Raw genomic sequence first — 22,235 nt, forward strand, 5'->3', positions numbered from 1 at the left:
GATACATGCTACATGGAGTATTTGGACTGAAACAAGGTAGGTACGCGATAATATCATATTATAATCATATTAAAATCATGGCGTCTGTAATTCTGCTCTTGCGTGCTCTCACCTCCAGATAGGGTTTTGCTGTTTAAAAAAATTTTTTTTTTTTTTTTTTTTAAATTCCCATCTATTCAAAATTTTTCTTCCAGCAGAAAATTGAGATTTTAAGCTTTCCAACGATGTATCACACATACATATCGGACAATTTTGAAAGTTGGCCAAATTGGGGGTCTCAGAGCGGAACTTCGAGTCACCTGAGTGTTTTCCGCCATATATGTTCAGTTTAAATACTTATTGCATATTTTCCGTAATGCCTATACACATTTTTCCACCTCTCAAATATTATTGTTTCTGCTTTTTTTTTTTTTTTTTTTTTTTTAAAACATAGTATTTAATGGAAATTTTTGATCAATGCAACCAATTATGTATAAAAGAAAAATCTTGAAATGGCAGCCCGAACTTTTTCATACCACTGTAGGCTATATGTATAGGGGAAAGTAGTTTGTCTTTATTTAATGAGCGTATGAAACACTGAAGATTAAGACTGGTATCATTCACCACATAAATATAAGAGCAAGTAGTGCAGATAAGTATATAAATAAAATGCATGTAAATAAGAGAGTAAAGCTTTCCATGTTTATTGTTAACACCAACCATAAAATAAAGCCATCTATTCTATGTGAGGAAACACACTCCTGGAGATTTATTATTATATAATATGTTGGATTAATGAACTACTAATTGAAGCACTATAAGAAACGGCATTATTAACAATTGGCTGGCCATGATCAGAACGGTTCATCATGGATCACCACGTCGTTCCCCCCAATTCCGTTTTGCTTGTTATCTGGTGGCACTTGGGTGCGTCGCTCTGTGCAGGCGGTGTATGTCCCTCGAATTAAAAAGAGGACGGAGATGACTGCATGATAGATCCCGTAAATGATGAACTATATGAAGAGAGAAATACAAGCGGTACAGAAGATGAATTTCATAAAATTTATTTCCCCACATTTGGGTCTGTATGCAATGTCTAATAGAATCCACCAGATGTCACTAAGATCACATTCTTGAACGCAAACATCATTGCCTTTTATGATTATTGTTATTATTTTTAATTCATCAATTCAAACACATACAAATAATATAATATTAACAGCACGATACAATTTGGACATACCTGCGTCACAATGTCCAGTCCTAATGTAGTTCCGTCAACAACAATAATTGTCATAATGGTCTGCAAGGAAAGGGCCACAAATGTGTTGATGCCAAACGTCAGAGCATAGCATTCCATGGAAAGATTGGCGGCAATCTGAAATCTGAATTGCACAGAGAGGGGTTTATTTATTTAGGGCTTAAAAAAAAAAAAAACTCTGCTTTTTGACTGTAGGTAATTTACGTTGTGATGGTGATGAGCAGCATGTAGCATGATTTAAATAGGGCATAGCCAGCATAGCAAACCCAAATGTTGCTGGTGAGCACTATCAGAAACACAGCGCCTGCCCCGACGGCTGAAAACAAGCCTAATGCCAGCTCTCCCCACACAGACCAGTTCACCTTGATGTAACCCACCGAGAAAGCTGCAGCAGCACCTGCTCCACAAAATACACAACACGATTCATCATTTAAAAACGTTTTCCGCCATTAATGTGACCCATAACCTGTAAAACTCATTTCAACTGAAAACCCAATTTCAAAGAACTTGGGACGTTGTGTTAAACAGAAATAAAATCAGAATTGCCAGTCTTGTTCAACCTACTGCATATTTAATTGACTAGATTACAAAATCTAGGTATCTAATGTTCAAACTGATAAACTTGATTGTATTTCGTAAATAATCATTAACTTGCAATTTTATGGCTGCAACACTTTCTAAAAGACCTGAGACAGGACCATGTTTACCACTGTGTTAAATCATAACAACAAACAACCATCAATAAACATATGGAAACTGAAGACACTAATTGTTGGAGCTTTGTAGGTTGAAGTCTTTCCTGTTCTTGCCTGATGTACATCTTCAGCTGTTCAACAATCCGCGGGTCTGCGGGGTTGTATTTAACGCTTCATAGTAGGCCACATATTTTTTTAATGGGTAACAGGTCTGGACTCCAGGCATGCCAGTTTAGTACTAGAACTGTTTTATTACGAAGACACACTGTTGTGCTGAATGTGGTTTGGCATTGTCTTTCTGAAATAGGCAGGGACATCCATGCAAAGGATTTTCCTTTGATGGCAACATATACTGTAGTTCTCCAAAACCTCTACAATTCAGCTTTAATTGTCTTAATGGATGTGTAATGGACCCATGCCGTTGGCACTAACACAGCCTCATGCTTTACATCGTAGAGATTTAGGTTGCACTTGTAACAGTCACCTCCTTGAGTGGTCTTCCTCCCGACGTCCACCGCGCGGTGGCGCTGCTTTATTTATGTTGGATATGTTCTTCTTCTGTTATTGCTTACTTGTGTTGGGGGAGTTCGTCTGGGAACGCGTGTGTGCGTGTAACAGGGGTATATCAAACTTGCAAATATTGTATGTTTTGTATTTTATAATTACACAAAATTGTTATCTTATTTTCTATTTTATTTTCGTCAATACTCCTTCAAAGTTGGAACTTTTTGATTGTATGTTGTTTGTTTCCCCTATGTCGGGTATTACCGTGACACCTGCTGCTTTAAGTTGAGTGCACTTTATTAGTTCTCCCCTTTTCTGTGTGGATGTCGAAGGGGAGGTAGGTGCTATTTAGCTGCAGAGAGTTTTGTAGGAAAATGTAACTTCCAGGCATGCACTCATGTATAAAAATTGCATTGCATCTCTTTTTGTATTTATTTTGAATAGGGGCACATTGTTAAAGCCGTGTTTAACGGGAGGATTGACTTTTTCTGACTGTTATCAGGTATGTCGCGGCCCTTTTCTGTGTGGATGTCGAAGGGGAGGGGCACATTGTTAAAGCCGTGTTTAACGGGAGGATTGACTTTTTCTGACTGTTATCAGATAAAAAGCAAGTCACACCGCACTTTTGACTCCCGTCGTCATTCCAAACTACACATACAACGCAGAGTCGAAACCCACCGGTCACACTTGGTGCCGTGAGCCGGATTCATCTTCGACGAGCGCCTGCCTAGTCGCCGGGGTGCAACTCGTCAAGTGGCTCCTGCCTGCTCCTCCCCCTCCCCTCGCCGCTGCTCGGAGGACAGCGGCGCACTTCCGTGTGCACAAAGTGAGAGCAAGCGAGAAGTCTCGCAGTGCATGCGTGAATTTGAACCGTTAACAAAACGAAGACGAAAACTATTTATAACGGTGAAAAAAAAGACGTTCTAAGTGAAAGCATTTTGAGGGTTTTAATAGTCAAGCAAATAGAAAAGTACAGTTTTACTGTTTATATTCTTGACCATTATTTCTTTTTTGTGTGTCACTCAAAGTGAATGTTATTAGTGAATGTACGTCTTGAGTGAGTTTATTCATTATTATTTACCACTGTGTTAATTTTGATATTGTTCCAAGTTGGGTGCATTACACTTTAGTGTTAGCCTTTTTATGATATCTGGAGCAATTTAGTGTATGTTATTGAGTGTCACAAAATGACGGAGCAAGGATATGTTTCATTTGGGAGAGGTAGAGGTGGATTACCTCCTCCTAGAGAACTGAGTCACTCAATCAACCAATCAGTTAGTAGCCCACCACTGATTCCTACAGCTAGCTCCACGCCAATATCCCAATCAGAACCAAAGCCCACACAAATGATATCTGTTGAAACTTTTGGTGATATGATGACAAATTTTGCCAAACAAATTGGAGAGAGCATCTCCATCAACCTAGGCACAATACATCAGCCCAGCGCATTCCAGCCTCAGTTCCCCATCACGGGTCAGTCAAGCAGCCATTCCGAGGTGCCACCAGTTAAAGTTGTTGTGCAGTCTGACGCCAAGGCGCCCCCTTATTTCAGGGGTGACCATGCTGATACTTTTTCTGTACATGAGTGGACCGACATGATGAAGTGTTACTTGAATAGAGTTAAATGTGACACTCATGATGAAATGTATGAGCTTATCGTGTCAAGGCTAACAGGAAAAGCTAGGGACGTTGTGAAAGTGTCACTGCGCAGCCGCACCTGCCTCAGTGCAACTGACCTCCCCTCAGCCGTATTTGACATATTGAAGGTTAATTTTAGTGAACTGTCGTACTCCAATTTGCCCATGAAAGATTTCTACAGTACAGTTCCCCATTTGGGTGAGAATGCCATGGATTACTGGATTCGTCTTAACAAATCAATTGACGCAGCTGATGAGTGTCTGCAGAGGCGAGGAAAGTCTGTTGAGGATCCCAGTGCTGAAGTGGTCTTGATGTTTATCAATCACTGCCCTGACCCTCGTCTTGCTATGTCATTCCAAGTAAAGGGAGCTGAGCAGTGGACCGCAGCTGAGGTTCAAGAGCGTCTGGATGCCCACATGAGAACTGTTAGAAAGACCACAAGTCAGCCACAACAACTGAGGTCGTTCTCTGCGTATGATCAGACCTTGGTGACTAATCCTCCAATGCCACCTGCCATCACTGCAGAATGCCAGCAGGCCCCGCCTGCTCTTGCTGTACCTTTCACAGCAATGTTCGACAAGGTTCTGTCTTTGTGCAATGCTTCCCTGGCCAACAATCAAAAACAAAGTGGCACACGGTCCGGAAATCGTTATACTGGTCGACCCCGAAGTCAGCTGAATTCTGTGCCATCCCCATGTAGAGTATGTGGCTCCAGTGAACACTCTACAAATGCACACTGTAGGCTTTACAGACTTTGCCACAGCTGTTATGAGCATGGCCACGTCAGGAACGAGTGCCCGCATGGCTCTAGCCACAAAGCCACGACACCATCTGCCCGCCCCGATGCTGATTTAAACTAGCCCGCCTATGTGGAGAGAGGGGTAGCATAGGTGTTGCTAGTGAGACCCTCAGTGAAAATAAAGACATACAGTTGACCTATGTGAACTGCTGCAGTAAGTTTCCTGATGATGATACAGTGATTGTTGTTGGTTCACATAGGGTTCAAGGGGCTAGTGATTTGTTTTATGCTTCAGTCTCTGTTGGGGGTAAATGTGCTTTAAGGGGAATGCTTGATTCAGGTAGCATGTCTTGCACACTCAATACGGAGGCTGAATCCAAGCTTAGGGCTTCTGGTGCTCTTTCTACTCCTCAACCAGTGCCTGAAAAGGTGGTACTAGTTGGTTGCGGTGGTCTCATGACTCAACCAGAGTGTATCTACGATCTGGATCTCGAGATTTATGGGTCCAAATTTGTTGTGCCGGCTTTCCTAATTCCTGGGCAAAGAGATGAACTGATCATTGGAAGCAATGTCATTAGACCAATTATCCAAAGACTGAAGTCTGAAAAGGAGTATTGGAAGGTCATCTCCTCTAACACCTCAGATCCCAATTGTGAGCAGTTTCTTGAGTTGCTCAGCTGTATAACTCGTTGGTCTGGTCCTGCAGTGCCTGAAAAAGTGGGCACTGTAAAACTAAGAACAGCTGTCACTCTTGCACCACAGGGGGAGTATTTAGTGTGGGGGAAGTTACCTAGCAATGCCCCTGTGTCACCAGGGAGCACTGTCATTGTGGAGCCCACTTCTTCACGTTCAGCTCCAAAAGACATTATAGTTGGGCGGGTTGTAGCTCCTATGTGGGGAGATCGTTGGGTCCCAATGAAAATTCTGAACCCTACAAAGAGTCCTGTGACACTGCGCCGCAACGCTAAGGTAGCTGATGTGTTCCCCTGTGCCGCTATAGAAGATCTCTTGCTCTCGCAGAATGTGTGCATTCCACAGACCAGCCAGCAAAGCACCATAGTCCCTGGTGCAAATGTCAAATCTACCCCCTTTCAACGGCTCAAAAACTGTGGACTAACAGATGTTGATTTGGAGGGTTGCGAAGTGTCAGAGGAGTGGAAAGAGCGGCTGGCTGAACTTGTGCTCACATACCGAGACGTTTTTTCCAAAGACAAGTTGGACTGTGGGGAAGCTAAGGGTTTTGTCCATCGTATTCATCTCACTGATGACCGCCCTTTCAGGCTACCCTATCGTCGTGTCCCTCCAGCACATTACCATAAACTCAGAGAGGTACTATCCGAAATGGAGTATAAAGGCATTATCAGCAAGTCAATCAGTGAATATGCGTCCCCGTTGGTCCTTGTTTGGAAGAAGTCGGGAGAATTGAGAATCTGCACTGACTTCCGGTGGCTTAACGCCAAGACCATGAAAGACGCTCACCCACTTCCTCACCAAGCTGACTGCCTTGCTGCCCTTGGTGGAAATGCCTTTTTCAGCACCATGGACCTCACATCAGGGTTTTACAACATCCCCCTCCATGAGTCTGATAGACGGTACACCGCCTTCACCACACCGATGGGCCTCTATGAGTACAACAGACTTCCTCAAGGCCTTTGCAACAGCCCTGCATCCTTTATGCGGATGATGATCAGCATCTTTGGTGACTTGAACTTCTCCAGCCTCCTCTGTTACCTAGATGATTTACTCATCTTTGCTCCATCTGAAGAGGAAGCCTTGAAGCGTCTAGAAACTGTCTTCTTGCGTCTCAGAGCCAATAACCTGAAGTTGGCGCAGAAGAAGTGCTATTTGTTGCGCAAGTCTGTCAGGTTTCTTGGTCATGTGGTGGACAGTCATGGTGTCTCAGTTGATCAGGACAAGGTGAAGGTCATCTCTGCTTTCAGGAAGGAAGATCTCATGAAAGAAGACTGCTGCACCCCATCCCAGCAAAAGGTCAAGTCTTTCCTAGGAATGGTGTTGTACTATCAACATTTCATTCCTGGTTGTTCGTCCATCGCAAAACCGCTATACAGCTTGACTGCTGGGCAGAAGAGGAGCGCCAAGGGTTCTTTTGGGCGGAGAAGAGCTGGCACCTTCAGGGAGCTTACCCCTCAAGATTGGACTCCTGCCTGCGAGAAAGCATTCGAGGGTCTAAAACATGCACTTCTCAATAGTGTGGTGCTAGCACACCCGGACTTTGATAGACCTTTCATCCTCTGCACGGATGCGTCTCTTGATGGTCTAGGTGCAGTCCTATCCCAAATACCTGCTGGCGAGGATAAAGCAAGACCGATTGCCTTCGCAAGTAAAACTCTCAGTCGCAGTCAAGCCAAGTATCCTGCCCATAGACTGGAATTTTTAGCTCTGAAATGGGCAGTTTGCGAAAAATTCAGCCACTGGCTCAAGGGTCACCAGTTCACTGTCTGGTCGGACAACAATCCGCTTACTCACATCTTGACCAAGCCCAAACTTGATGCCTGCGAGCAGCGTTGGGTGTCCAAGTTGGCTCCATATTCTTTTGACATCAAACACATTCCTGGCCGGCAGAATGTGGTAGCGGATGCTCTCAGTCGGGGCCCGTTTGTGACGCCTTTGCGGGACAGGCTTATGTGTGAGCCTTACTCTCGGTTACTGGGCCAGGTCAGTGATATCAGTGATGGACATGTGCAAGATGTTTTCCACCTGACCTGCCAACCTCAATCTATGGAGCATTCCACTCCTATTGAAGGGTCAATGTCCCAAGATGATGTCTCTTCCCTCATATCTTCTTTGGATGAGTGGGACAACGCGTCTATGCAACGTGCAACCTCGCTTGCTAGCCACTTAACAAGCTTGGATCCTCCTGGTCAGGATGCTTTGCCTTCCTTCTCACTTGCTGACCTGCAGACACATCAACAGCAGGATCCATTCATCTCACGAGTAGCATACTACATTGACAGGAAACGCAGGCCTTCCAGGCGCGAACGCTGTCATGAAAACCAACAAACTCTGCGAGTCCTGAAACACTGGGAAAAACTCACACTTCTCGATGGCATCCTCTATAGAGTCACTAAGGACCCCTTAACCAAGTACAAGAGGTTCCAGTTTGTTGTACCAGAATCCCTGAAGGCAGAAGCATTAACTGGTGTTCATGACCATGCAGGCCATCAAGGTCAACCCCGCACCCTCGCCCTGGCACGTCAGCGCTTCTTCTGGTATAACATGGAGAAAGATGTCCGTAATCACGTCAGACACTGCCACAGGTGTGTGCTCAGTAAGACGCCCGAACCATCAGCAAGGGCACCACTTGAAAGTATTAAAACCACTGCCCCTTTGGAGCTTGTTTGTATTGATTTTTGGTCAGCTGAAGACAGTCGCAACAAATCTGTGGACGTTCTTGTGGTCACTGACCACTTTACAAAACTAGCTCAGGCCTTTCCTTGCCAAGACCAGACTGCTAAAAGAGTTGCCAAGAGGTTGTGGGAAAACTTCTTCTGTATTTATGGGTTTCCCCAGCGTCTCCACTCCGACCAGGGTGCAAACTTTGAAAGCGAATTGATTGCCGAGCTTCTCGAGTTGTCTGGAGTTGAGAAGTCACACACCTCGCCTTACCATCCAATGGGCAATGGTGGCACCGAGAGGTTTAACCGCACTCTGGGCAATATGTTGAGATCTTTGCCTCCTCGATCCAAGCAGAATTGGCCACAAATGATCCAGACTATGACTTTTGTGTACAATTGCACTGTACATGAAACCACTGGGTTTGCACCCTTTTATTTGATGTTTGGAAGAACCCCAAGGCTGCCTGTTGATCTTCTCTTCAGGAGTGTGCTGCGTGATGCTACAATTTGCAACTATGATGCCTATGTCAAGTCCCTGCTACAGGACCTGCAGACTGCCATGGAACTGGCTCAGAAGAACTGCTCGGCTGAGCAGAGACATCAGCGCTCCCAGTACAACAAACAGGTCAAAGGTCAACCTCTTTCGCTTGGTGACCAGGTGCTGCTTGCTAACAAAGGTGTCAAGGGAAAACGGAAGCTTTCGGACAAGTGGCTGCCTGTAGTATACACCGTGGTCGCGTCAAAGCCTGCTCTGCACATCTACAGGATCAGGGATCCGGAAGGAAATGAGCGAGTTGTTCACCGTAACCTCCTGCTCCAAGTCAATTTCCTGCCGATCGTAGATGTTTTGGAGGAAGAATATGTCACGCCTGCATCCAATAGGAGCCAAGCCCCTCCTGCATCTACCAGCTGTGAGTCCGAGTCTTCTGAGGTGGATACAGCTGCTGCTACAGTTGGGCCGTCCCTTGGTGGATCCCTCGAAAGCGTCAGTGACTGGGGTGATGATCGCACCACCTCCTGGGTCCGTGAGCAGTCTTCTGCTGATGAAACTCTTGGCCCTCATCCTTTGATGCCCCCTATTGTAGCTCCCTCTTCTGACAATGGCCCTGCAGTTACCGTAGGTCCTCCTGCAGCTGTCCCAGGTCCCATGCCCCAATCGATTCCAGTCAATCTGCCTCGTGCTGATAACCAACACATTTCACGTTTTGGTAGAGTCATTAGACCAGTTTGTCGTTTAATTGAGTCTATGGCTCAAGTTGATGTTAGACCTCGTTCTCGTGTTATCCACATTTGAAGCATACAGCTTTTGCCACTGTCCCTGACAATATACTTTCTGTTCCTACTCCCCAGTTATTGTATATGCTGTAGGTGGGTTGGATTTATTTCTACATCCCAGTTGTTTGGCCTATTAATGTGGGGTGTACAAGGCACCTCGACTTGTCTATGGAGTGCTGAGGGTTTTTGCTAGGCGCCAAGCATGTCTCTCATCCTTTTATCCTTTGATTAGGACACTTGTCTGCTGGAATGGAGTTGATTTTGTTCTACTTCCATATAGGCCTGAGTGTATTCCTGCAGTATGTGAATTGGTTTGTGAACCTGTATTTTGTGTAATTCTGGGGGGGTGAATGTAACAGGGGTATATCAAACTTGCAAATATTGTATGTTTTGTATTTTATAATTACACAAAATTGTTATCTTATTTTCTATTTTATTTTCGTCAATACTCCTTCAAAGTTGGAACTTTTTGATTGTATGTTGTTTGTTTCCCCTATGTCGGGTATTACCGTGACACCTGCTGCTTTAAGTTGAGTGCACTTTATTAGTTCTCCCCTTTTCTGTGTGGATGTCGAAGGGGAGGTAGGTGCTATTTAGCTGCAGAGAGTTTTGTAGGAAAATGTAACTTCCAGGCATGCACTCATGTATAAAAATTGCATTGCATCTCTTTTTGTATTTATTTTGAATAGGGGCACATTGTTAAAGCCGTGTTTAACGGGAGGATTGACTTTTTCTGACTGTTATCAGGTATGTCGCGGCCCTTTTCTGTGTGGATGTCGAAGGGGAGGGGCACATTGTTAAAGCCGTGTTTAACGGGAGGATTGACTTTTTCTGACTGTTATCAGATAAAAAGCAAGTCACACCGCACTTTTGACTCCCGTCGTCATTCCAAACTACACATACAACGCAGAGTCGAAACCCACCGGTCACATGCGTACCGCTGAGCTCCGAGTGGTAGAGCTGGAGTTATTTTTGACTGTTAAAAGTGCATGGGTGGACGTCTGCTTCTTTTTTTGCCTTCTATACGCTCATCCTGCCCTGCCAAGCGTTACACACTTCAGGATGTAACGCTGAACTATATTTGCGGTCATTGGTTTTCTGAAATATTCCTGAACTCAAATGGTGATATCCTTTACACATTGATGTCTGTTTTTGTTGCAGTTCCACCTGAGGCATCAAAGGTCACAGGCATTTAATGTTGGTTTTCGGTCGGTTTTCTTCTGACTCAACAAGACATGGAAAAACTTATGCATGCATTCGTTTTCAGCAGATTGGACTACTGCAACGGTATATTTACAGGTCTTGATAAAAAATCAGTCAGGAAGCTGCAGCTAGTACAGAATGCTGCAGCCAGAGTCCTCACAAATACAAGGAAGCTGGACCACATTACACCGGTTTTGAAATCGCTACACTGGCTTCCAGTGAGTCAAAGGATAGACTATAAAATACTACTGCTCGTCTACAAAACACTTAATGGCCTTGGACCAAAATACATGCTTGACTTGTTAGATTCCTATGAGACATCTAGACCCTTAAGGTCGTCTGGAACGGGTCTTCTGCATGTTCCAAGAACAAGAACCAAGCAGGGTGAGGCAGCATTTAGTTATTATGCTCCTCACCTCTGGAACAAGTTACCCGAAGGTCTGAAGTATGCTCAAACCGTTAGCTCATTTAAATCAGGGCTAAAAACGCTTTTGTTTAGCACTGCATATCCATAACTGTCTATATATTTCAATCTACCTGCCTTCTATTCCTCTTGTGCTTATCTCCATTGCTGATTTCAATGATTATTATTAGTAGTAGTTTTTGCTTTATTTCTATTTTTGTTTTATTTTTATTTGTTTATTTTTATTCTGTGATTAAATGTGATCTTTTGTCTTGGTTTTTACGTTGTGTTGATTTAAATGTGATTTTTATGGTTTTCATGTGATGTAAAGCACTTTGAATTGCCTTGTGTTGAATTGTGCTATATAAATAAATTTGCCTTGCCTTGCCTTGCCTTGCCTTACCTGGTGGAGTGATTTTCTGATACCTTTGATAATACTTTGCACCGTAAATGATGATATGACTAAATTAATTGTAATTTTTTACATTCCATTAAATATAGGTTGAACCTGAAGTCATTATATTCTGTTTTTATTAATGTTTAGCACGGCATTCCAACTTTATTGGAACTGGGGTTGTAAAAGAAAAATGAAAAATGGGAATTGTGTGGTGGCAAGAGCGTTCACAAGGTGTTATACAACTCATGCTACTTTGTTGTACCACAAAGCATTAAAGAGTGTCAGATTACCAAAATATTAATTTTGGTTATTCATGAGCCAGATAGTTGAAAACCCGATGTAAATTGGCGAATTAAAAGGCAGACCAAAAAGGCAGCATAAGGAATTAGTTGACTTAAATTTCTTAACATCAATTTGAAGTCGTAAAATGAACTTGTCAATTCCCCCACTTGTGTGCATACACCTTTTCATAAATTGGGATGAGGCTTTGTTTAAAAATTACAATCAAACAATAACTTTGAAACCCATTCAATGTTATTGATGCTGAAAGACGTCCAATCCATTTCAAGTAGAAGGATTGGCTTTAAGGGCATAGGTTTGCATAGGGACGGTAGGGACATAACACTACCAACATTTCAGGATGGGCATATTGTCCCCACCAAATTTTAAGCTACTTTATTTGCATTATATAATGACTGCAGTTATATAGGTAATTTTGATTGTCTTGCCTATATGTTGTAAGGATAGAAATGACCCTACCACTATTAAGTGAATTATTTTCATTATGTTCAGACTTACATTTACCCCTTTTCACTTGCTGAATGTGCCAGTCCATTTTTTCCTCTCAAACGCTCATTTGAGTGGCTGATGACTTGACCCTCCGCTAAACTGAGGTTTAGCCCCTTCTCCCCAATTTTCATCCTTATTTATTTATGTTGTCTTAAAGTAGCCCAAAGGAGCTTTCGTTGTTTTTTTTTTTTTTTTGTGGAGTGTGGCTATGCTTGAGGACAAAAGCAGCAGTGTTTTACCTAAAGGAAGGCTCCATTTTTATTTACTTTTGTTATTTCCTGACGAAGACGTTTTTTCAGTTGTGCTTAATTTCTTTATTTAGAGAGACAATGTTGAGTGGTCTTTAGAAAAATGTTTTTTTTTTTTTTTGCATTCCTGGATAGTTAAAAGGTGATTAACAAATTTGTATTTATTGTGTATTTTAATATAATTTATGTTTAAATATTGCAAAGTTTGCTAATAAAATCCAGACATTTATTCTGGAAGTTTTCAAAATGTTTCTTTAGTAGTTTTTGAAAACAAAGGTTTGAATCGAACGGCGTATCACCCGAACTGATACATATGACAGTATAGGTCAATACAGATTCATTTTGCATTGATCATTTAGCCTATCAATTAATTAGGTTCATATTTTTGAGAAATACAGCCCTGACTCCCGTTCACCCAATCTGTTTGGTCTTATTGAAGTCCTGTCCCCAGCGTAAAGTGTACATGCAGGTTATGCTGTAATATCATCCCTACCAATGTTGTGACCAAACCAACACACTTGGTTGGCTTTGATTATTCACTGCCAACCATCATTTAAAGGTTCTCTTACTACCCCGTGATAAAATTAAGATATTCTAGATATTCATGATTCTAATGTAACTCCACAAGCCACTGTCTGCAGAGAGCTTCCCAACTATAAGGGAGCTCTCACTGTTGAAAGGTTTCACCCAGGATGAGAAGGTTCAGGTTATAGGCCACTTTAACATTGGAACACATGTTATTCATTTAAATCGATCTCACTTTTATCACGAAGTAATGTGAGCAGAGCTGTGAGGACTTAAGATTCCAAACACACAGACAGTGAAGGTATCTTATATTGTTGTTTGCAAAACACATGAACAGACATTAAAAAAATATCAAAGTCTTACCAACAAGAGAACATGCAGCTTCTACACCACCATTGTAAACGGATGACGTGGCAGATGGCTCAATATGGTCCCACATTAGTTGGATGTAGTTAAGTATTTGTGTATATCCAGCTGTGGCCAGAGCCCACCACCCAGACCAATAGATTAAATGCCTGCACGTGGGTCATTTAGACAAGATATTTTGATTATTTATAATACATAGTAAACTACATAAATTTTACATCATTTAGAATGTGTTCAATGGCACATGGCATGCATGTAAGGTAAATATAGATGATGAAGAACAGAAAAAAAATGCCTTGATGAGTAGGACTCCCTGAAGCTTTGCCAAAGTAAATGACCCGCACTAAGCACATTTTTCCTGCTGCACCAGCCAGCGTTGTCATTACGCTCCATCATCTGTTTCCCGGAGCTAGCTTCTCCCAAACCCGACACCGTTTCATCAGGTCTGCCCGTTATCCGAGGCACCTCCTGCTGGGACTGTCGGCCCGGAGCTGCAGCCTTTCTCCCTTTGAAGAACATGCTCCTCTGAGGCCTCGGCAACCAGAAGGAGATGAGAAAAGCCACGCTTACAACGCCCAGAGTGATGGCATTGATATAGAAGTAGTCCAGCCCTGTTGATTAGAATTCCTTCTTTTATACTGCCTGCTCAAAATTTCTAATAATTCAGGGGTTTCTTTTATAATTCTCTTTGTAGTGAATAAACAGATTTTTTTTATGCTGAGAAGACATCCAAATGTGATGGTTGGGAAATAAATGAATCTAACTCCATTTAGTGTGTCACTGTCAGGAGATTTGAAACATCACCTGCTGAGGAGACGAGAACCTGTCCCAGGCCGGCACCAAATGTGTATCCAAAAAGCATAGAGCTGCGAAGGTAACCTGTGGCTCTTTGGTAATTCTCAAGAGGAATCACGCTGTAAATGTAAGAAAAGTAAGCCACTTCTGTTGCAGTTACGACAGCATAATGAATCTGTAAAAGAAAGCTCTTTCAAAACGACTGATATAGAACCACTGATTATTGCAATTTATTGCTTGTGAAGAATGAACATTTGTCCCCACACCTTTGCATACCTCAAGGAAGACCATGGCAATTAGTCCTGGGGCAAAGCAAAGAAGGACATAGTTGGAGACAAGAAAAAGCCCCTGCACCACAATTAGTGGCTTGTGCCTCAGAAAGTCAGTCAGCAGAAAAACAGGGAAAAGAAAGGCTAGGTAGGAGTATGTCCATATGGGATAGAGGTAGTTGGTCACCTAAGAGAAAACAATATGCAAACATGAATGCTTACATATTACTCTAAAATGCGGCACACTCTTTTGTTGGGTGTGATCAACTTACCACTTCTTCCGAAATGTTTTTATAAGGCCCAATTAAGTATGGTGTGAGGAACGGCTCTGCGATTCGGCAATTGGCAAAGAAACCATAAAGTGACAGTACAGCAGTCGGAAAAGCCCAGTCGGAGGACTTCACCTTGGCCCAGCAGCCCATGTTTTTCTCTCCAATGAAAGCTGTTTTACTACTAAATCCTAGGCACCCTTGTGGAGCACTTTTCTCAAACACATGCCTTAAGAATAATGAAGCTCATTCTGTTAGTTAGTCATCACCACTATCTGGCATGAACTAATGGGTTAGAGGTGCACGTGTCACGCTTTATAAGTCTAGACTTTCACCTCTGAGGAAACAGAAACCTTATCAGTGCAGACTTTACATCGGGTACGGGGTGAAGGCAGAAAGCACCATTGCTATTTTTTTTTTTTTTTTTTTACATTGATGATAAATGATTATAACGTTCTTAATCCATTATAGGGGTCTCATTTAACTCATTGGCAGACATTGACATCGATAGACGTCCAGTGCATTTTTACTGAGCGTGAATGGCAGCAATCATTTGCTCCCAATCGAAATCAATTGTATGTTTAATGTCGTCAATGACACTGAAAGATCAGCATTCACAATCAATTTCTCACTTGATATAAATTGGATGACCATGGTTGTCAATGGCAGGCAATAAGTTAAAAATACTATGGAATAAAAATAACTGGAGAGTGTTATTGGGGGCTGTAACCAAAGTGTATTTCAGATTTTATTAAGTTTAATTTAGTTTTTATTAACATTTTATGAATCTATCGATTTATATATTTATTCATAATCTATATGAATATATGGCTAATTATAAATGAGTCCTGGCATCCACATAAGTTCATGTCACAATTTGGGTCATGTCATATTGAGACCCACATAACCCCCACAAAAAAACTGATATGCATACAAACATCTGCTGCACAAAACAGTTGACAAAAGAATGACACATGCAGATGCAATCAACACTGTTACATTATCATTGCAAAATAAAAGACAACAATAATAATAAAACATGTAACATGTTAAAATAATATAGAAATTTTAACCAAAGGCTTCAGGGAAAAAGACATCCTATATTCTCTTTCTTTTTTTTTTTATTTTTTTAAATTGCTAATTTGTCTTATTGATTTCAGTGTATAATCTATTTCTGGAGACTGAAAAAATGCATATATAGGACGTTTCTTTGCAAACTTTTATTTGTGACTAAAAAACAGCATAAAAAATAATAAAATGCATTAAATATTCAAAACTATTATCTCTGGGGTACATATAATAACAAATAATATATTTCAAATTCAAATTATAGGGGCCAGTAAAATCATGGAAAAAAATAGGTTTCAAAAGCAGTGCAAAATTGTTTTGTTTTTATACATTCAAAAATGAATGCATTATTATTTCCATGCCATTTCCACAGAAAGTGCACAAATTAATAATCAATATAAAAAAATAGCAAGAGTAAGATTAGTTGGATATATTTTATGCAAAATATTTAAATGTACCATTTACCACTTTGCTTCATTGGATATACAGTAGGTGTATAGTAACGGCCAAGTTTTTCTCCAGTTTATACATTTAAATTTTGTTGAGTTTATTGGTGGTCGTTTGGGGGTTGTTCTTTTCATCACCCGTATTGAGGTTATGTATTATACTTCCCGATTTTCATGACTGAGCATGCGTGGTAACCATGTGCTTTCCCTTCCCCCAGCTGTTACCGTAGCAACGGTTTGTTGACAGTCGATTTAGTATAGCAAAATGAGGCTCAAGCGATTTCTTCTGAGATATTACCCACCAGGTAACAATAATAGGTTTTCCTTAATGCAATGCGTTTCTCTCTTGTTAGCATATCCGCATGTTATAGAGGAATCTTGTAATTCATATACTTTGGCCGTTCCCGATCAGCTATTGCTAACTCCACTAGCCAAAGTGTCGAGAAGATCTCGCTACGCTGCTCCTAGCGTTCTGTCTATAACGACTGTTTTTTTTCTCCCATCAGGTATCATCCTGGAATATGATAAAGGAGGCCTTTTGAGGACCAAATCAATCGACCTTTTGGATTTGACAGTAGAGTACGTGACTTGCTCATTATGCTATATAAATCCTATAATGCTTTACAGCCTATAAAAATATAGGTAACATCAGGATACAGCGAGATTGTGTTGCTCTCTCGTGCAAATTCAAATATTTATAAACAAGTTGTGAGGAATAATTCAGTAAGCAGAGTTTCCAGATCTAATCGCATCATGAGAGATGTAGTTCTTCTCCCTTAAAAAATTAAAACGATTGCATGATTTATGTTTAAATAACCACAATTATTAATCATTAACAGTATAGTTATTCATTGTGAAACATCAAAATACATGTTTGTAAATAGAAATCACTGCCGAAGTACAACTTTAACAGTATTTTCCAGAGCCGATCTGAAGTTCTGTTGTTGTCAAAAGCAGAAGCAAATCCGCCAAATACGCAACAAGAACAAAATTGCAGTGCATATAATATGATATGCCATTTTTAGAATTATTTCGTTGAATTTGAATGTATCCTATTCCATAAAAATCAGAAATTACAAGTAGTCTATAGCGCCACCTGCTGTGAAGCGTTAAAATTCCAGATATGACGAAAAGCAAAGAAGATGCCACTGAAAGAAATGTAGCTGAAGTTCAAGGTGTGTAGACATACAAGTTTAACTGTTAAAACGAACCAAAATGGTCCCTACCAAATTGGCCAGATTTTGTTAAAAGTTGCCCAAATTTTATTAACCCAACCATTTTGACAAAGCTCAGTAAGCTACAGATACTTTAGTCCCCGAAAAATAAATAAATAAAAAACTTGTAAAACTAGCACTGTACACAAAATATTTTTTTTTAGTTTTAATTTACTTGCAGCATGCTCGTACTGAGGGGGGAAATCCTCTAGTTTGACTATATTGACTGCAACTGACTTATACTTTTAAAATATACAATACATGAGAAAAATTGACCAGAAGACATTTACATTTATTTATTTATTTATTTATTTTTTATACTCATGTTGTAACTTTCTTTTTTCCCCATTCAGAACCAACCCAGATGAGTTATTGAAAGATATCATGCAATCTGAGCCTCTCATTACAGAATCCCGAGCTGAGCAAGTAAAAAAGCTTATCATTCGCCTCCAACAGAAACAGAGCCAAAAGGACCACGACAGGTTTGTTTTTTCCAAGGTTAGTCCATCTGACCGTCTGCTCCAACACAGTGCATCCACATCTTGACAAAATACTTGGCTTCAGTGTATAATTTTGAGGTGACCTAGAATTATGTTGATTATTATGTATCATCACTACGAGAAATGTTGCGCTAGGTGTCGAGCTGACAAGGGTGCTTTTCTACATTTCTACACACATTTAAGTTCAGTAGGATGAAAAAGTTAGGTAGATTTTACCAGCAAACAGGGAGCACCACATGCCTTTAGGCTTTAAAAAGACCGGGTACGGGAACAACACGTTTAGTGGTGTGTACACATGTATAAGTAGGGTTGCCAACTCTCCCTTGAAAAAAAGGAATCATCTGGTTTTCAGAAACAAAAATACGCATCCCTTATTGAGCTTTCAAGGAACGCGCTTTGTCCCTTATTATCATAAAACTCGAAAATAGTGTCTTATTTGTAGAACGAACGAATACTGGTATGGTACTTTACAAGAATATGCAAACATACGATATCTACCACCTAACCTGCTTTTTGACCAATGAGCTGAAAGAACAATGGTAATACGAAATCCCAGTCATTGGCCGAGGTACTATCGCTAACAAAAGACAAAGTACAGTAAGTGTGTGGAAGATAAGAGATTTGAGTAAAGCGAGAGTAAAAAGCATGTTCAAAGTGATAAGCATTTGTTTTCTTTTTCTTCTCTGTGTACTCCATTTTAACTAACTGTATTATATTTTCGTGTTCTGTCAAATTCCTTGTCCTTGTCAAATTCATTATTGTTGAAGGTACTTTGAACCAGGGGTGAAAGTGGGCCAGAACGGTCAGGAACGCAGTTCCGGTATAAGATTCAGGGCCTGAACGCAGTTCCGGTATAAGATTCACGGTGCTTGGATTCTGAAAATATGACAGCAACTGTCAAAACGCTACGTTAAAAAAAAAAAAAAAAAAAAAAAAAAGGCTAAGCTGCCACACATGCATTTCAGCTCCAAGAAGAAAACAATCTACCGACATCAGATTTACATACACAAGGGTTAACAACAAGCCTAATAAAGTGCTTGTGTAGCATAATCCGTCTCCACCAATATATATTATTGATTTTGTTCCACGGACGATGAGTCTGACGATGATGAGTCACGTCAATGTGCAAGTGCACGCAGCAAAGCAAAATGCCTGGACTCATCTATCCGTTCAATCAGCAGAGATGGTTAGCTCTGATTGGTTCAAATGTGCATGTTTTCTGGAACAGCAAAAAAAAAAAAAGCTTGTTAAATTGATGTGACAAAAAAAGGGCAATGCAACATAAAATTGATCAAATCTTTAAAAGCAACGAAAGAGTGGAGGAGGCTTATTTATCATATTTAGTTTTATTTGCTCTGATGGGGAGGTTCAGAACCTCTTAGCTGTCAATGTGCACTTTGGACTTATATTTGTTAATTTTTGTTAGGCTGCTTATTCATTTTTTCATCATGATTTGAAAAGTCAATGTTTGCACGATCTTCAAAATCTATTTCATTTTATTCTGCATAAAGTTTGAATGTATGTTACTCATATCTTTAATATTAAAAAAATATGTTTACATTAACTTCAATTTAAATATACTATGTTCTTAAGTCAGGCGGCACGGTGGCTTAGTGGTTAGCATGTCTGCCTCACAGTTCTGAGATCAAGGGTTCAATCCCGGGCTTCGGCCTTCCTGTGTGGAGTTTGCATGTTCTCCCCGTGCCTGCGTGGGTTTCCTCCGGGAACTCCGGTTTCCTCCCACATCCCAAAAACATGCATGGTAGCCTGATTGAACACTCTAAATTGTCCGTAGGTGTGAGTGTGTGCGTGAATGGTTGTGTGTCTCCTTGTGCCCTGCGATTGGCTGGCAACCAATTCAGGGTGTCCCCTGCCTACTGCCCGAAGTTAGCTGGGATAGGCTCCAGCACCTCCGCGACCCTCGTGAGGAATAAGCGGCATGGAAAATGAATGAATGTTCTTAAGTCGTTAAAATTGAGATTTGGCATTTAGTATGTGAGGAAATAAGGGAAAATAAAAATTAGGAGATGGAGGTTGGGGTCATTGCTGTTTTTGTTTACTTTTATTTTGCAAATCATTGAAAACATACAATTTTGAAGGATAAATACATAAAATTTCTGGCTCCTTGGCGACCTTCACGTCGAAGAGTTCCGGCAAGAAATTCTAGCCACTTTCACCCCTGCTTTGAACTGAATGCAACTGAACTGTAAAAAAAAAAAAACATAAATAAATAAATAAATAAATAAATAAAAATAAAGTTTACATGACAGTTTGCTTGCACTTAAAAAAAAAAAAAAAAAGTACCGTATTATTCGGACTATAAGTCGCAGTTTTTTTCATAGTTTGGCTTGGGGTGCAATATATACTCTGGAGCGACGTATGTGTGCAATTATTAATACATTATTATATCATTTCACAGGCTATTTTGGTGTTTTGGAGTGACACCGATGGTTTGGTAAACTTGTTACCATGTTCTTTATGCTATAGTTATCTGAATAACTCTTAATAGCTATGTTGCGTTAACATACCGGCCACGTTCGCATTTTGTTGTTTATGCATCATGTAACATTATCATACTGTACATTCAGCATGTTGCTATTGTATTTTTATTTTAAATTGCCTTTCAAGATGGCATATCTGTTCTATGTGTTGGATTTTATCAAGTAAATTTCACCCAGAAATGCGACTTATACTCCGGTGCAACTTATATATGTTTTTTTTCCTCTTTGTTGGGCATTTTATGGCTGGTGCCACTTATACTCAGGTACGACTTATTTATTTGGCTTTAGTGGGCCAGGTTTGGGGGTGTAAAAGGGACCACGTGGGCGAGGGGAGTGACGTACATATCATATCTGACATCAAACTCTGCTAACACCCCACACCCCAGTTCAGACACGTGGCATTTGACGCACCAAAATATCAATGACATAGTATGTAGTGCTAGTGAGCAGCAAATTTGTCACTAGTGGATTTTACAATTAACCAGTGCAAATGAGTTAAATTTATTAAAATCAACAGATGAGAAGGGTGCCAAAATCTTTGTCACCTGTGTAATTTTGTGCTGATGCAAATTGTACATCTTCTGTTAGTTCGATAAACTGAATTCCAATTCTGAAATACAGTGGTACCTGGACATACGATCGCATTGACATCCAATCCTTTCGACATCTGTTTTAAAATTTGACCCGCCATTTGTCTCGACATATGACGACATGCTTTAAATACGATGATTTATGACAGCATTGCAATTCTACAGCTTTCCTGCAAGATGGACGCGCGGTGGATTTCTTGTGAGAGAAATCAACATGGGTCCCAAGAAGGGAAGTGCATGCGCTAAAAAAGGGAAAAGGTTGACCCTTACAATTGAAATTAGGAAAGAAATGACAGAAAAATATGAAAGTGATGTGCTTGTGAGTTAACTGGCTCGACAATATAGCCTGTGTCCTCAAACCTCCGTTCGCCATGAGGTGGAAATCACAGACAAGGCTGAAAAAGCAGTTTCTGCTCTGGTACCCCTCTGTAAAATAAACGGCTGTATTTTAAACCAAAAGAACTGTTGTGTTTGATAGAACAGTATGCTGCCATAGCAGTTTCATTGCGCATTATGCCCCCGTTGATAGAACAGTATGCTGCCATAGCAGTTTCATTGCGCATTATGCCCCCGGACTATTTTTAATATGTCCATTTTACCCTTGAGATCCCCGTTTACAGACACTGCGCAACTACTTTTGTTTCAACTCAGCCATAAAAAGGTATATATTATTGGAAATTTCTATCATTTTTGGCTTTGAATCATTAATTGATCTCTAATATTTAGTTTTAAAAATGTATAACTTTAAAAAAATTATTCACGCGCATATTTTAAACTTTTAAACAAATTACGTCACAATGAAAAAAAAATAGTGTCTGTGACGGATGTCTACCTGCTATCGCTTAATTGTATTTTTTTTTTTGTTTCTGTCGCATTTCCCCTGATATTTTACATGATAAATAATCGATCCAAACAAAGAAAAAAAAATGTTTAAAACGGTAAAAATTTGAAAAAGAAAATCTCGACCTTCCCTTGTTGTCTGTGACTTCTACATGACTTGCACTAAACCCTAACCCTTGTTGTATTATCGTGTTTCACCCATAAAATCCCCACAAAGTCCGGCGGTGGCCATTCACAGCTTTTTTGACACTCGGAGATACATGCTACACAGAGTTTTTGGATCAAAACATGGTAAGTACACGATAATATCTGTTAAAATCATGGTGTCTTTAATATGCTCTCACCTTTAGTTACCGGAAAGCCAC

At 40.6% G+C, this 22,235-nt stretch overlaps 2 protein-coding genes across 3 annotated transcripts in view; one reads left to right on the top strand and one right to left on the bottom strand.

The window, feature by feature from the left end:
- Positions 1-705: 705 nt before the first annotated feature.
- Positions 706-14,864, bottom strand: slc19a3b (solute carrier family 19 member 3b). Its single transcript, XM_057837962.1, has 8 exons — positions 14,715-14,864; positions 14,450-14,629; positions 14,183-14,348; positions 13,674-13,989; positions 13,376-13,527; positions 1,445-1,637; positions 1,223-1,364; positions 706-992 (listed from the first exon to the last, which is right to left on the bottom strand). The coding sequence occupies exons 1-8, from the start codon at positions 14,862-14,864 to the stop codon at positions 834-836; spliced, it is 1,458 nt and encodes a 485-aa protein (XP_057693945.1). The 3' UTR covers positions 706-833.
- Positions 14,865-16,445: 1,581 nt separating this feature from the next.
- Positions 16,446-22,235, top strand: part of daw1 (dynein assembly factor with WDR repeat domains 1) — a 30,646-nt gene continuing 24,856 nt past the window's right edge. For both annotated transcript variants that reach the window (XR_009063540.1, XM_057839759.1), the window contains exons 1-3: positions 16,446-16,530; positions 16,732-16,804; positions 17,793-17,937. Coding sequence is in view for 1 of the 2 variants with exons in the window: in XM_057839759.1 (XP_057695742.1) it covers positions 16,491-16,530; positions 16,732-16,804; positions 17,793-17,937 (258 nt within the window). In the remaining variant the exon portion in view is untranslated. The remainder of the gene's footprint in view (positions 16,531-16,731; positions 16,805-17,792; positions 17,938-22,235) is intronic.

This window comes from Corythoichthys intestinalis, chromosome 6 (assembly GCF_030265065.1).
Source record: "Corythoichthys intestinalis isolate RoL2023-P3 chromosome 6, ASM3026506v1, whole genome shotgun sequence".
Lineage (NCBI taxonomy): Eukaryota > Metazoa > Chordata > Actinopteri > Syngnathiformes > Syngnathidae > Corythoichthys > Corythoichthys intestinalis.